At 45.1% G+C, this 16,690-nt stretch overlaps 1 protein-coding gene across 2 annotated transcripts in view; it reads left to right on the plus strand.

Annotated features, from left to right (window-relative positions):
- Positions 1–266: 266 nt before the first annotated feature.
- Positions 267–16,690, plus strand: part of Siah3 (siah E3 ubiquitin protein ligase family member 3) — a 74,244-nt gene continuing 57,820 nt past the window's right edge. For both annotated transcript variants that reach the window (XR_004515725.1, XM_010637036.2), the window contains exon 1: positions 267–513. Coding sequence is in view for 1 of the 2 variants with exons in the window: in XM_010637036.2 (XP_010635338.1) it covers positions 379–513 (135 nt within the window). In the remaining variant the exon portion in view is untranslated. The remainder of the gene's footprint in view (positions 514–16,690) is intronic.

Consider the following 16,690-nt stretch of genomic DNA (forward strand, 5'->3'; position numbering starts at 1 on the left):
CACATTAAGCAATCAATTTTGTCAGCCTATCTCCCCAGCATTATGTATGGTTGGCTGTAATCACAAGATAAATGCAATGTGCTGATCTATGGTAATGTTCAATAATACATTCTCCGTCAGGCTCAATTCATCAGGGAGTTTCAGTCAGGCAGGCATTTGTTATTGGCTGTCTCTGCACCTCAAGGATAACATTTCTGTCCTTTTGATTGGCTGCCTCACTGCTGCAAGATTCTAACCGTCTTATTTTGATGATGAATATGAAGGCACGCTAAGCCGGGCTGGAGCGGAGTGTCTCGGAGGCTGCACTCCTTCCCAAGCCCAAGGACTTAACAGCTTCCTTCTCTGCCTTCCTGTGCCAACAATCCCCCAAAAGTTGTGATGCTTTTCTTTACTCAGTGCTTTGGGGCTGTGTTGGATCTCATTCACCTCCGGTTTCAGCACTACAAGGCTAAAAGGGTCTTCTCCGCCGCCGGGCAACTTGTCTGTGTCGTCAACCCCACACACAACCTAAAGGTGAGTCGCCGTCTTTCATCATTTATATTCGTCATTTATATTCATTCCGCTCAGGTGCTAGTTCTTGCTCCAGAGATGTCAGTCTCCCTCCAGTGTGCAAGCCGACCTCTTGAAAACACTGCTTTGCTGGTGCTAGATGGAGTAGCAGCTGGGGATGCTTGCCTTGGCTCATTCCCTCTCCGGGTGGTTTGGTGCTATTGGTGACAGTGTTTCCCTGACTGGTAGGACACATTGGAGTGACAGTCCAGGCTCTTACCGGTGCTGTCAGCCTGTGTGGTGTGGGGGACAGAAGTGTGTAGGGGGGGTCCAAACTCTCTCCCAAATATCTGTGGGTAAATGCTCAGAAGATAGAATTTTAAAAGTTACCCATGTGTTGGGAAATGTAGCTATGTACAAGGATTCTGGAAGTCCCTCTGGCTAATGCAGAAGTAGCTACAGGGCCAAGGAAATTGAGATGGAGAACTGGGAGTTGGTGAGTCAAGGGGGCACTTTCTGCAGAGAGTTCACCCTTGGCGCTCTGTGCGTGCGTGTGTGCGTGTGTGTGTGTGTGTGTGTGTGTGTGTGTGTGGTATGTGGTGTAGAGAGGAGTTTAGCTTATTCCTTCCTGACAGCTACATGTGCACTTTACACAGAGCACAAGAGGAGGAGGACAGCTGTGTTTCAATCCTATAATACTGAAAGCAGCTTGGAGCCAGTGTTGCTGGGAGCCCTGCAGGTGGCTGTGCACTGAGGTGCCTGTGGCTGCCTCGCTGCTTGGCTGCCACCTCTGCGCTGGTGCCTTCAAGTGAATGTTCCTTAAGAGAACATCCAAGAAACAAAGTCTGAGTGTCACGGCCAAGACTGAGCGTGGAAATGAATGAGCCACCTCTGAGGGGTGGTGGGGAAGACAGGGGTTAAGGGGTGGTGGGAGCACCCAGCTGAAGTCCCCACACACAAAACTCTGAGCCACTGGCTGGCTGTGTTTTAAAATAAATAGAGATGGTGTAAGGAGTTGCTTTCCTGCCTCCTCACTGTACTGGAGGGTGGGGGAACAGAAGGGAGGAATGTGTCTGCAGCAGGACTGCCAGATGTCTCTGTGAAGACAGATCTGTGATTCCGACCACTGAGGTTGGCCAGTATTGCGCGTTGCTTGTTACTTTACAAACTGTCCTCTGCTGGGCAAGTCAGTGCTGCCCCATCCCCACCCCCAATTCCTCGAAGTCTCGAGGAACCGCCTGGAGCTCCTGAGGCCACGTGCCAAGGCCAGTCGGAAGTGGAGTCCTCAGACAGCGCTGTGTTGCTATGCATTGCTTTACCCAGGGATGGGCTTTCTGTGGTCCCTAAGCTGTGTAATTCCATCTTACTCAGCCGTTCACACTGATTCGCCCTCTCTCACTCTGAATCTCTGTCTCTGTGTCTCTTCCTGTCTCTCTCTCTCTCTTTCTGTTCTCATCCCACTATTTCTTCTTTCCTTTATGGCTTAGTTCATAAATGAGAATTCTCTACCAGTCATCCTTAGCAAAGCAATGTACAGTATGCATATTAAAATATAATTCTGAATTCCATTTTATGGCTACTTTTGAAACTGCATTTGAACTCTCATTATTTTGTCACTTTACATTTGTTAGTTCCCTGTGGCAAGAAATTTTGTTTACTCCTGCTTTGCATTTTAATGCCTTTCACAGTATGTGTGAGACTTAGCATTTCTGAAGTTTGAATTTATATAGTTCATTGACTGCAGCTGATGATGGGGAAGGAATGGGTGCTAAGGTCTAGGTATAGGACTCAGGGAAATGATCTGTGTATATTTTTCAGCAATATCTGCTTGATATTAGTCACACTGCCCCAACCCAAGAGTCCTGAATCAGGGCTGGATGCCTCAAATTGGCTGTGTGGCTCTGAGTAACTCAACCTCTCTGAGCTACCCTTCCCCTGTCCTACCTCCTGCACAGACTTGTAAGGGTGCCAAGAGGTGCTAGGGTGAATATACTTTGTAACATTCTCCTCTTTTTAAAAAATGTGTGTTTTTGGCATATAATTTGTAGGAATTTCAAAAGTTGTCACTTAAAGGCTTTAAGCAAATTAGAAATCATATAAGCAAGGACATAAAAATAGGTGACACATGCTTTAAGAGGCTATTTTCCATGGCTCATTGTTTCACATACACTCATGTGGCTTTTCATTTCCCATAAAAAAGCACTTCAGGATTTTGTTTACAGGAGCATCACTGCAGGTAAACAAAGTGCATCAAGTGCTACTAATGTTAGCAAGTCTTGGGGCACAGCACACAAGGTGCGGAGGGTGCTCCCAGGCAGCTGGGCTGGCTCTGTGGGGCTGTCCACAAGTATTGTGCAGTGTTCCAGGGTCCGGGAGCTCAGTGGGTAAGTTTACCCTCTTGTCACACTTGAGGGCTAACAGCCTTTTTCAGGGTTTCTAAAGGAACAACCACTTAGGAGAATTACCGCCCATTGCTTAGATTAAAAAAAAAAAATACATAGAAGTGCAAAAAGAGTTCTCTTTCTTAACCTAATTTCCATAAGTAAACCACAGAAATATGCCTTTGATGCATTAAGGTATGGTTTATTTTTTAAGTCTTTCTTTTCTTTTAAGAACAAGCACAGAGAGCTGTGGCTATGTTAACCTAGAATAGCTATTGATCTGTGGTGCTTCCCTGAACTCTGTATGACAGGCTGGTACATGAAATGTTGACCAAGGACAGACTGCAACCTTGCTCTCAATTTTCTGGGTTTCATGAAGGTACAAAGAAGGCTGAGAAGCCCATGTTTTTCTTTGTGGAAGCATTTTTATACTTTATCTTTTACATTCTATCCTGGGCTTTCCTGAGAATTCTGACAGCATATTTTAAGAACCTAAAGCATACACTGAGTTACAATCAAAACTCACTTACTGACAAGAGAAGTAGTATATTTACCATGTGTCTATAGGTCGCCTTCATTCCCAGTCTTCTTATGGTGATTTAGTCAGTAACCTGAAATTCCTTCAAGCCTGATGCCTTTCCCTCTGCCCAGAAGGCAGAACCTTCCCATGTCCTGCAGCTGTCCTGCTTAGATACGTTACACACTAAGCCCACCCTAATTAAAAGGGTCCTTTGCAGTAGCTGGCTTAGGCCTTGAGAGACCTCAGATTTAAATAAGGTGGTGTTGGGTAGGGCATGGTGGCACATGCCTGTACTCCTGGCACTCTGAAGACTGAGGCAGGAGGATCACCGTGAGTCTGAGGTCAGCCTTGGCTCCACAGTGAGTTCAAGGCAACCTGAACTACACAGTTAGACTCTGTCTCAAAGTCCGTGGTGCTCCAGATGGTGGAGCAAATAAAACTGTTTCCCCATATCTGATGGTTTCTGCCTGTACAGATAGCTCCTTGCACAGACCAGGGCTCCAAATGAGGCCCCATTTTTATTTCCCTCCCCATGAAAAGTATCCCCCAAAGAGCCAGCTCTCCTGGCAGGCTGCCTCTTATTCTTCATTCGCAGAGGTTATTGCAATGTGGGAGCCAGCTTCAGCTTCTGGTGCCTGGTCCCGGTTCAGCACTCTTTCCTCCCTCTCATCCTTTGCCTGTTTCCAAATCAAGAAGCCCTTATCTCCTGGCTCCTCTCCCATAGGCACCGGCTCCCCCGGGGAAGCCCTGTCTGTATCTCGTCTGCAGAGGTGCCCTTTGCGGAATAGGGTGGCCAGTCACCAAAGTAAGGCTGCTCCAGTAAAGGGTCTGCAGTGTCTGCCTGAGCCCGCTGAGGTGTCTTCAGCACTTTACAAGTGGACAGCGGCTAAAAGGAGGCGGCTATAAGACTTCCTCCTTTTAACCACAGATTCTGATAAACAAGTTTCTGAAAAAGGACTAGCAAAATGCTTTCTGGCAAACTTCTGAATGGTTCTGTCTGATACTTCCTCTCAGTGTCAGCGCCACCCTGCAAACCACAGTGCCCGTCTCTGCATCCAGACCTGAGAGCATAAGCCTCTCCACCTCCCTGGGGAGGGAAGACTATTCCTCCCTCCAGCCAGCCAGGTCCCTGCAGCTTTTGTCAGTTGTAATCCATTAACCTTGGGAGTATCAACAGAAACACATACACACACACGTACGCAGGAACTCACGCACACACGCTATTGAGTGCACAGAACAGGAGGGGCATATAGAACAATGTGATTTAATTTAAGCATCTGGCAGATACAAAATCTGAAACAGTGGCATTTCCGTGCCATTCCTTGTAGCATCCATGTGCCTTTCCCCCTCAGAGTGTCTGTGTAGATGAATGTGTGTTGAGTGAGGCGGGAAGCGGGGAGCGAGGAGGCAGGGAAAGTTCAGGATATCTCAAAGGAGAGAAAGGAAGAGATGTGAGGTGCACAGTAAAGCCAGACATCACCTCTACCATTTGTGGGGGAATCTTTGGAAATCCTGAGCCACCCTGGGGCTTTGCTAATTCTGCTTGATGCAGCACAGCAAGTGGCAGGAGGAAAGCAGAAGACCTGAGCACTTTTTAGAGATTCAGGAGCAGCCTTTGGAGTGTTCAGCATGCATACCTACTTTAAAATGCTCACGGGCTTCCGACAGGACGGTTCACCAGTGGGTGTGTGGGTTTCCCAGTTCTTACGCACACAGCTACATCTGAGGGTCCTACTCTCAGTCCTCTGAACCTGTCACCATCACCTTTCTTTGCCCAGCCTGGAGCCTCTTCCCTGCTCACAGCACCGGAGAAGGGCTGAGAGAGGGGTCAGGAGAAGAGAGGGCCCCAGAGAGTGATCTGCACTCTGCGAGCTTCATTCTGAAGCTTCTGCAGCCTCTTCTACCCCTTGGCTTTCGCGGATATTGTACGACACTGGACTCTATTGGGCACAGAGCAGGCATGCAGCTTTTCCGGTTAATGGTGATTGCAAATGAGGCTCCCGAGCCACATAACAGGAGGCTCCAGCCCCAAGCGGTAATTTGCTTAGCTATGTGCAAGGGACTGAGTTGCAGAGGAGGCTGAAATGGGCAGCCACGCAGAGGGGAGCGCATTACCTCTGTACTGCATTTCTCCAGCAGCCCCCGAGCACATTGCATGGCATTCCCTCAGCCATGATTCCCTAACATGCAGGGACCACTGGGGGGATTGGAGAACTGATACTGAAAGCTTCCTTGGAAACCCACAGAGAGGTCAGGGTGACTGGGATGGCTTCCTTAAGATAAGGCAGGGCATTTTTTCCAGCAATTAACAATAAGGAAAAAAGTAAGTGTCTCTGAAGGTGTTAGCCTTAAAAGTCACCTTGGCCTGCCCAGCTCTGTTTTCTAAAGAGGACAAGGACCTATTTAGATATTGGAGAATGGAGATCTGCCCTCCCACAGAGTGTGTGGCTCAGGGAATGGTAAGGAGGATGTCAGAGCTGTGAAGTTCAGCTTTATTTTGTAATTGAGGAAACAGGCCAGAGAGAGGAGCAAGTTTCCCATGGCTACTATAATGAATTGCTCAAATTGGACAGCTTAAAGCACAGAAATGTACTGTCTCACAGTCCTGAAGGCAAGAAATCTGAAATCGAGGTGTTAGCAGAGCGATGCTACCTCAGAAATCTCTAGGGCAGAATCTCTCTCTGCCCCTTCCACCTTTCTGAGGGCTGCATTCACTCCTTGACTTATGGCTGCAGCATTCCCATCTCTATTTCAGTGGTCTCATTGACTCCTCTGTCCTCTATGCATTTATCTTATGACAGAACATAGGTGATTGCATTTTGGCCCCACCTAGATAATCCAGCATAAACTTCTCCTACCACCACGCTTCATTTACTCACACCTTTGGAAACATAGCATGTTAGTCATAATACTCACAAGTTCTAGGCATTACAGCATGGACCCACCTTTAGGGACCACCATTAAACTCACTGCATGGCTTTGGAAAAGTCAGCCTATTTACAGGCAGAACTAAAATGAAAAGCTAAGTCTTTTGATGCCAGATCTGTTTCTGAACTTTCTTCCTTCCAAAGCCTTCAAGTAAACATCCCTTGCCCAGATACATACTTTGGAGCAGAAACTTGCTGGGGCCACTTGCTGGGGCTACCATCCCACTGTGGGCCAGCAGCATGTCCTCTTAGACTGCACTGTAGACCCTAGCTCCCCCCACCAGACCCACATTCCCTACAGATCAGAGCTTCCACATCATAATCCTCCCTTCTCCCTCTACTCCCTCCATAATTTTTTTCTTTTTCTTTTTCAAATTCTTTAAAAAGATGCAATGTGCACATATTATATTTTCAAAATCACATGACAAAAGAGGTACAAAGTAAAAGGCTAGAAGTTTTAATTTTGTCATTTGTGCCTACTGTATGAATCCACAAGACCAATGTGTGAAGAAGCAATGCATGTTGGGAAAATGCATGAGCTCTGGGGGAGAGATAGGTTTCAGTTCAAATCCTGACTGTGCCACTTGCTGACACATGACCTTGAACTAATGACTTAGTCTCTTAGCAGCTCCATTTACTCATCTATAAAGATGAGAAAATAAAGCCCCCCTTCTCTGGAGCCTGCAGCATTAGATGAGCTCCCATCAGGCGGACGTCTGCTGTGGAGGAGACTCAGAAGAAGCAGCAGTCACTGCTAATACAATCATTAAAAATGAAGTGTTTCTGGGAAGTTGCTTTCATTCTCACCTTCCCCTCCTGGCTGTCTTCCTCAGCCTTTCCTCCCTTTCTGCCAGCCTTGTGCTCAAAGATGCTTTCTGCTATTCGTGAATTGCCTTTACCTTTGAAGGGAATTTTGAATAGAATCATTTCTTGCCTTATGCAGAAGTCAGAATTTTCTTTAATGCTTAGCTTCAAAGAAAGAACCAATTCCTATTGAGTTCTGAGTCCAGAAGTCCAGTGGGTGAGGGGCTGGGTCTTGAGAAAACCTGATCCAGCTATGAGACAGTGGTTAGGTGAGCTGGGTGCTCTGTCATTCCAGGGCCAGGAGGCAGGCAGATAAGTCCACTTCTCCACCCATCCTGAAAACTTGCCCCTTGTGAGTTCTGAAAGGCTTCCCTTCACTAGCAGCAGCTTGAGTAGCATGAAGACAGGTGGCACTGAGAGGCTCCTGGTCCTGAGGGTCTGTGTGTGCAGGCTCATCACCAGGGTGGGCAGGCAGGGAAGCGGAACCTCCCTGTGAGATGGTAAATCTTCTGCTCTTCAGGCCACTGCGCCTTGAGCAAGTGGCTTCTCTCTGAATTGGGCAGAGGTGAGGAGAGGTGATGTTCAGTGGGGGCTGCAGCCCCTGGAATCAAGGAGTGTGTGTGAGAGAGAAGCCCTGACCTTCCTAGCTATGAAAGAGTTACAGATTCCCACCGTTTAAGTTAGAGGATTAAAATTACTGAGCTAGCCCCTACGCCCGGGTTCCCTCACCCGACTCACCAGACACTCACACACATAAACATAATGGGCCATTCTGAGACCCTGTCTGAATGGGCACAGTGGTCCCTGCATAGTAGTGTAAGATCCCAGGATGCAGAGCCCAGTGGATGGACAGCCTGGTCCCAACACAGTGGGAGGAAGGATGAAGCTAAACAAGGCCCTCTCCCCATCCATCTGTTACTGGTCACTCCAGTCTCAGGAGAGAGGTGAGGGGATGCTTCAGTTCTGGGAAAGAAAAAGTAACATTTTTGTTGATTTTGAGTTTTAGAGTCAAGACAGATCTGAGTTTGAATCCAGTGCTGCTTTCCTTGAGCAATATATCTTTCTAATTTTTGATTGATACATACTTATTGTATATTTGTGGGGTACAGAGCAATAATTCAACACTTGTATACAATGTCCCATGATCAAATCAGGATAATTAGTGTTTCTTCCACCTTGGACATTGATCATTTCTATGTGTTAGGAAGCCTGGACTTGAGCGATAACTTTGACCTCATTTTCTCACCTGTAAAATGGTTGCTGTGGAGGTTAAATAACATGGCATATATGTAATGCTCAGCTCCTACGCCATCTATGGTAACTACACTATGAACACTATTGAGTTCCTCCGTCATATTACTTGCTACACAAGATCTGACCAAGTTGTTTGGCTAAACTTCTCAAACTAGATGTTAGGGATGAGTGGGAAGACACAGCAGTCAAAGGACTGACTTCTCGAGGTACCAAGATTTGAAGCAGAGCATGATCAGGCTAAGGATGGCACTTCAAGCTCGGAGTCTAACAAATGAGGCTCAATGGGATAGAGTGATTTTTCCAAGGTTACAGCTGGTAGGTCTGCGACAAGGCTAGGCCTAACACCCATGCTCTGCTTTTGGAGCCCTGTTCTCTCGGTGCCCCCACTGCTGCTGCAAGGGGATGGGCATTTTGGACAGTGCCCCTGTAGTATATCCTCACGGCAGTGTTGGACATCTCCCCAGAGGGACCTTGTCCTTCCTGTGTTGACAGGCTATAAGCCAGGGGGACATTAAAGGAGCAAATATTCCTTACTGCAAGCACAGATATATAATTGAAGGGCAGAGACCAGGCTCCATAGGAAGTCACCAAAGCCATGCAGTCATAACCCAACTGTCAAATACCAGGATGGATCAAGTTGTGCTACCAAAAGCTCCACTTCATCTTGACTGTGGACCCAGAATGTAAGCACCAGCAGGAAATAGATCAGAAACCAGCCTAATATGTTTAGCAGAGGAGCAGGGTCTTTCTGGATATTTAGGATAGTGGTCTAACTGGAAGTGTCAGCTGTATTTGCAAGCTGTACCCCTTAGTAATTTCTTGATCCTTTAATGTATTTTTAATCATGAACCCATGATGAGGAGGGCACACATGCTGCAAGGCTGACTCCAGCACCCTGAGGCATGAAATTCCAGCAAGGAGCGTGGCCTGATGTGGGGCCCGGCCTGGCCCCCCAATGTGAGGCAGGGAGTGTCCTCTGGGGAAGAGCATATGTGGAGAGGGAATACGGGGATAGCTTGGCTTTGGGAAGGCCCCACAGAGATGGAACTAAGTCCAGGTCACTAACGCAGAGTTTACAACAGACTCACTAACAAGCACAGCTCTCCGCTGGCTCTGCCGCCAGACTTCACGGCTCCTCAGATTTAACTCACAAAACTTTGTCTAGATGTGCCTGGAAGTCCAAGGCCCCACAGAACCTCAGTTCCTTTTCTGTCAACTAGGGATAGATGGTAGTTTATCCTATGCTTAGCCAGCTAACATTGTGAAGTTTTCTACTGTTTCAGTTATACACACAGTGATAACAATCATGACAATAACAGCTACCATTTACTGAAGGCATGCTGTGTCCAGGAACGCCATTTAATGCTGAAGCATTTAATTGTCACTGAAAAGTAGTTTATTATTATCACTATCCTCTCTGCAGAATATCAAAATACACAGAGGTTAAAAAGCTGGCTCAATGTCACTTGGTTCTTATGGGAGAGCTTTTTCTTCTATAATGAAAACCTTGTGCTCTTAAGCATCTCTTGCTATGTCATCCTCTAAAAAGAGTTTACTTTTCACAACAACTTGCTTGGCCTCAGGACTAATATTGAATATTGATATTTCATTTAAAAAACTGAGTGGGAGCCCTTTCATCCTATTGTGCATAAACATGGACAGATGCTCCAGCTTTTGGTGTAATTCTGGGCCATGTTCTCTAAGCCACCTTTGGAATGAACACTTGAGGCCTACAGTGGTGATTTTGTCCCTTCCCCCTGCTTCCTGGGATCACGTCCCAAATAAACTGCTGCATCTGAGTGCTTGCCTCGGGCTCTGCTTTGAGGGGACCCAAATTAGGACCATTTGTACTAAAACCACCTGGGCATATATGTTTTTAATCACCTGACATGTATTGAGTGCTTATTAAGTGCCAGCCACTTTGCTGAGTGATTTACTTGAATTGTTTTTAAAAATCTTCAGAAATTTTTAAACCCTGAGTTTATGCCCAATTTGCACACAAAGAAACTGAGGTACCGTCAGCTCATCCTATGAATACAGAGTTCAGTTTATGCTTTTAACTTTTTCATGAAGTTACTTCTTTCTTGATCTCAGAATGGGTTGTCCGGATGCATCTGCAAAGAGCCCAGCCCTCCAATTCAGGCTGTATAAATTTAACAGTTTGCAGAAAAAAACCTTGGAGAATACTTCTGTGTCACAACTTTACCTAAATGCCCAACTCAAAATTATTCTGTTAAAATGTAAGTTTGTACTCCAAGGCCAGTTTTTAAACAACATGAGTTACCCGGTTTGTGAGGTGGACACAACGTCTGACCTGAGATGGGAACACCAAGTTCTCCTGTCCGTCTCTGACTTGGTTCTCACCCACAGTGAGGACTAACAAAGGACCACAGTAGAAATGCAAATTCCCTCTATGCACTGGGGTGACGTTCTATAGGCTGCTTTTTCTCTGAAAAAAGGAAGACAAGAAGGTGATCTCTTTATACAAAAAGAAAAAGGCTCTCTAAAAGAGCATGGCTTTTTCCACATAGCACTTGTTCTCTCAAAGAATCACAGACATTTGAAATGTCCTTCTGTTAGCAGCCACACTACTATATTTTGGATTTTTTCCCCCTGAAATCAAAGAGGGGTGAATTTTAAAAATTAAGTTTATTCATACATTTTAAATATATATAAAAATAACATTCATCATATGGAATTTGTACCTTTACTTGATATATCTTGGTTCTTCATTTTTTCCTCTTCCCTCCTCTCCCTTCAACCCCTCTTCCTCTGTTTATTTACAAAGGCTTTGTTTCTATTTTTTTCCTTCTCGTCTCTTTTTTCCTTTTCCTCCCCCCAATTCCCCTTCCCATTTGACATTTTCTTCCTATTTCACAGTATCAATTATACATTTTGGTCTTTACTTACACTTTTGGTTTCTCATACCAGAGAAACAATAATGTGTGACTGATTTATTTCACTTAAGAATGTGGTCTCAAGGTGCATCCATTTACCTAGAAATGTCTCAAGTTTGTGCTTCTTTGTGGTAGAGTAGTACTCCATTGTATTTTTTTAAAAAACCCACATCTTCTTTATCCATTCATTGGTTGATAGGCATTTGAGTTGTTTACAAGATTTAGCTACTACAAACATGTCGCTATAAAAATGAATGTGCATTCATTATTAAGATCTCAAAGGAGAAAAAAAATGAATGTGCATATATCACTGTGGTATGATGCTTTTAATTCTTTTGGGAAAATACCAAGAAGAAGAATAGCTGGGTCAAATGAAACCTCTAGTTTTAGTTTTTCGAGGAGTCTCTGCACTGATTTTCATGGTAGTTGCACCAGTCTACACTCCCACCAACAGCCCTGGTAGCGTTTGTTACTGGTTGATTTCTTGATAGCAGCTATTCTTTCTGGAGTAAGATAGAATCTCAGCATTGTTTTAATTTTCATCCCTTGAACCACCAGTAATGCTGAATTTTTTGATATATTTATTTGCCATTTGTACTTCTTTATTACAAAAGTGTGCACTCATTTCAGATGCCCATTTTTGATTGGGTCTTTCAGTTTTGGGGGGTCTGATTTGTTTAACTCTTTATATAGTCTAGATATTAGTCCTTTGTCTGAGGAACAGCTGGAAAGAGTTTTTTTCCTACTCTATGGCTTGTCTCTTTGTTCTGTTGGTGGTTTTCTTTTGCTGTGCAAAAGCTTTTTAATAAGATGAGATCCCAGTTGTTGATTATTTGTGATATTTACTGTGGGGTTGGGGTTTTGTTCATAAAGTCTTTGCCTACACCTATTTCTTCAAGAGTTCTACCTAATCTATCATTGAGAGATTTAGTGTTTCTGTTTTAATATTTATATCTTTGACCCATTTCAATTTTAGTTTATGTATGGTAAAAATATAAGTCTACTTTAAATCTCCAGCATGTGGAAAGCCAGTTTTTCCAGCACCAGTTAATAAAGAGGCTATCTTTCCTTCAATGAAGATGTTTGGCCCCTTTGTCAAAGATAAGGTAGCTGAGTGGTTTTGTTGTTGTTGTTGATGTTGTTGTTGTTGTTGTTGTTGTTTTTGCCAGTACCTTACTGTTTTCATCACTGTAGATTTTTAGTATAATTCCAAGTCAAGGATTGTGATGCACCCTGCCTTCCCTTTATTGCCCAGAATACCTTTGCTATGCTAGATCTCTTCTGGTTCCAAATGAATTTTAGGAATGTTTTAAGAGGTGTGAAATTTTAATTTCTCCTACCTAAACTAACTCATCTATCTCAGCTTCTACTTTAGTTTCTGGTAAATCCTTCTCCTAAAGGCCTACTAGCGTATTTTTCTTCACAAAACCACGGGGGGAAGAGCAGAACAGAGGAGGTGGTATGGGAGGATTGTCAGTACTACACTGACCACGAGGGATGAGGAGATCAGCCAGGAGCCTGCAGAGCGTCATCAAAGGCAAGTGAGATGTTGGCAAAAGTCACCAAGCTCTGTGAAAGGTACACAGGAGACACTGTGGTGGAAAGAGTGACAAGGGCACCCAAGAAAGTGCCTTAGACCTGGGCACTATGCCCTTGCTGCCATTCTGTGCCCCACGATCCCTGCTTGTCACAGTGCTCCTTAGGAAGGTGGCATGGAGGGGTGACAGGGCTGACATCTTGAGGACCAGACGTCTTCAGCCACCTGCACTGCTCAGGCCTCCCTGTGAGCAGGAGGGCTGATAAGCACACCAAGAAGTTGCCTCATGGAAGCCAAAGCCATGCATCTGTTTATGGCAATTAAATAAGCAATGCTCGCACTCTCTCTGGTGAGAGAAGCAAAAGAAACACACTACTCTCCAAGAATCTGAGAGAAGTTAAGAACAGAAAGGCCAGCTCCCAACCACCACCCCCACTTCTGAAAGCACCAGGCCAAACAGGTGCACTCTGGGGGTGAAGCCTCACTCGCCCTCCCTCGCAGCTGGCCTCCCCTTGGGGTCCCCGCCAGGTCATCCTGCCTTGGCCTCTCTGTCTGTCAGATGACTGGGTGACACTGCTTTTTGCCTCTCTCCAAGGTGACCTTGGTAGGCCGAGATGGGTATTTACCACACTGCCCCTTTTCAAAACAAGTTTGAGGCAATTTGTATCAAACGGTGGAGTGATAAGATGGAAGAAATGGGAATTAAATGGAGAATGCAAGTAGGTTAATTGCACAAGCTTAACCCATTTATCGGAATGACAGAAATTTAATAGAAAAGTAAAAGCCCACAGGTGTATTTTAAACAACTGTCTGAATTGGAAAGTTCATAGACATTGAACTTAGATGTGGCTTCAAATTTTGTTCTAATATGCATAGCTATTTAAACTTTAGTAAGTTATTTAACCACCTGAGCTTCATTTTCCTTGGTACAATAAGACATATAATGCAATTTCAATTAAGGATTAATGAGATAAGTACATACAAAAGCCCCGGCTACCACCTGGGACACAGGAGGACATTCATTCCTCTCCCTGCCTCCCTCCTTTACTTCCTCCTTCTTCCTCCTTGCTTCTTGCCTCTCCTTCATTCCCTCCTCCTTTCCTTCTCTCCTTCCTCCTTCCCTTTTTTCCTCCTTTCACTTTTTTCACACTGCTTCATGTGAAAAATAGGGACTCTCTGGGAAACTTATTCGTATGATTTGATTAGTGAGGTCAGGAAGAATTATGGCTCAATGACAGAACACTTTTTTAAAAAAAGATCTCTGGCAATGAAAAAGAGTTTGAAATCACAAAAGAATAAGATTCTCGTACTGTGAGGAAGGACACATGTACAAATGACTCAGTTAACTGTTGTAAAATCACTGGATAAGTCTCTTAAATTCTCTGAATCTTGTAGAATCGATCAGGTTAGCTCTCTTCTACATTCCTAGATCTCCTAAAGGCATCTACACTTGATATTTTTACCCCACAGGAAACTGGAAAGATCAGGGAAGGCACTTTCAGGATGGGCCAGGGGGACACAAGTCCAGACAGGCACGAGGCTTCACACAGTCCCGGAAACCCTGGGACCTACTGTCACCCTGCTTGGACAGCAGATTTCTGAACAGTCACCACTGACCAGTTACAAAATAAAGATGACACGTGTGATTCCCTTTACTCTTTGAGGTCACACGGATGTGTCCAGGCAGGCAAGGTGTGTGCAAAATAACCAGCAATAAGGATTCCAGGCAAATGGGGACATCAGAGTATCCATCAGCAGGAAGCAGGACCATGGCCACAAGATTAGTGAGTGGCTGGACTTTTCAAGACCCAGCCCCTGCTCCCCTTCTGCAAAGACTTTCCAGACAACAGGTTCCAGGGAGAATCAAACAGCTTCCCCTGCCTCACAGGTGCCTGGATTGAAGTGGAGCACAAATGCAGACTCCTCATGCTATGCATTTATGTACATATCTGTGTCCCTATCAGGTAATGAGTCACCCAAGATCCTCCTCATCCCCAAATCTAGAATAAATAAAAAGACCAGCACATAATAGGTGCTTAGTAAACATAGGTCTAATTAATAAATGGAAATTTGGGGCTGCAAGAACAAGGAAAGGAAGTGGAGAGACAAAAATTACCGAGATGACAACTCAAAAATAGAAGCTTCTCTCTGACATGGGCTCTGGCTCCAGATGCTGTACTGTGGCTGCCATAACTTTGACTGCCTAGGAGTTGACAATCTGCAGACTGATTCTCTATCTGCAGGCAAAATGCTTTACATTCACCTTCTGAGAGCCTGGAGAAGAGTCACAGTCAGAATGGTGCCAAAGGATGTTGTCTGGTGCCTGCAAATAAACCAGGGAGAACCTGGGGTTTGGGGGATCAATTGTTTTCTTTCTGCTGTTCTGTTCCATTTTATGGCCTCTCCGATCTAAAAAGGAGTAAAGGTCCCTGAATTGGTGAAAGGAGCTCCTGTTTATTTAGTTTAAAACACACACTTATAAAGCAGGCACCCTGTTCTAATTACACACATGACCTCATTCAATCTTGAGAACATCCCCTGTGAAGTAGAGCTATTCTGCCCCTACTTTATAGATGAGGAAGACGAGGCACAGAGAGAGTAAGTAAAGTGTCCTAGGCTAAATAGTAGCAAGTGATGGAAGGGGGATTGTGAACTTAGGAGCCTGGACCAATGCGTCTCCTGTGTCTCCTACTCCTCCATCCTCCAGAAGACCTAAGTCTGGGTAAATGCAGAGAAGGTAAATGGACCTCATCTGGCCCAAGGTGAGCGAGCCACTGGCTGGTCCCCAAGTGTCCCACCTGGAACAGCCCTGCCTCTCTTGCTGGGAGGAAGGGAGATCCCATAGATCAGTGGCAGCAAGCCTGCAGCACCTGTGTTGTTTTTCTTTTAAGACAAAAGACATTAATGTATGAGTTGTTTTTTCTAAACAAAAACCTCAGTTTTGAGGTTTAGTGGCAGTATTGGCACTTGGTGATAAATAAGTGAGTTTTGGTGTGGCAGTTTGGGCACTCGTCTCTAAATGCTTGCCATAACTGCCATAGACTATCCCAGATTCCAGGAGTGATGCTTGATGGCCCAGCTTTGGGCAGGAAGGTGATGTCCCACACACGCTGAGCTGGGAGCCCAAGGGTGCAGCAACCACAAAGATGAGAATGGGCCCAAGCTCAGAGGAAGTAGCCCTGCAACCTGGCACTCTGTGGTGATAATTGCCATAAGTTTTGGTGCTAATTTGTGACTTTCAGTAGGGTCTTAGGCCCAGGGGATTTTGTCCCTCTTCTCCAAGCATGTAGATGAAGCACTATGAGCTGATAGATGTTAGGAAACAGGCCCGTGTGATTGCTGGGCCTACAGCCTTTTCTCTCCCCTGGTAGAGATAAATGTTGATAACTCAGTGATGACTAAGACATTGCAAAGTGTCAAGCCCAGCATGTTTAGTTACAAAAGCTAGGCTTTTGTTTCAGCTCTGCTGCTAACAAAACCAGTTGATGAGTCTAGGATAATTCTAGTAAGAAATTGGCATTCAGGGATTAATTGTTTAGAATGTAATGACTGTTACAACCTAAACTAATGAGAACAGAAGGCTGTTTCTGATTTGCATTTCAGGAATGAAATAGGCTTTTCCACACTGACTGGTACAGATTGGAAGTGTGTGTGTGTGTGTGTGTGTGTGACCCCAGCATTAATTGGGCAAAAAATAAAGAAAGCATTTTGCAAAAACAGCTTCTGAGAAGACTAGCCAAAAGTCTGTGCAGACGCCCCAGGAAAACTCTTGATTGATTGTTAAAAGCCTGGCTGAGCTCTTCCGGGAGGCCCTGAGTAGGATGGGGCCAGTGAAACCAAAGTGAGTCATTGCCTTGGTGGGAGAGGAGCTGGCTCTGAGC

Source organism: Fukomys damarensis, unplaced genomic scaffold (assembly GCF_012274545.1).
Source record: "Fukomys damarensis isolate Sample0158 unplaced genomic scaffold, DMR_v1.0_HiC HiC_scaffold_38, whole genome shotgun sequence".
Classification (NCBI taxonomy): domain Eukaryota; kingdom Metazoa; phylum Chordata; class Mammalia; order Rodentia; family Bathyergidae; genus Fukomys; species Fukomys damarensis.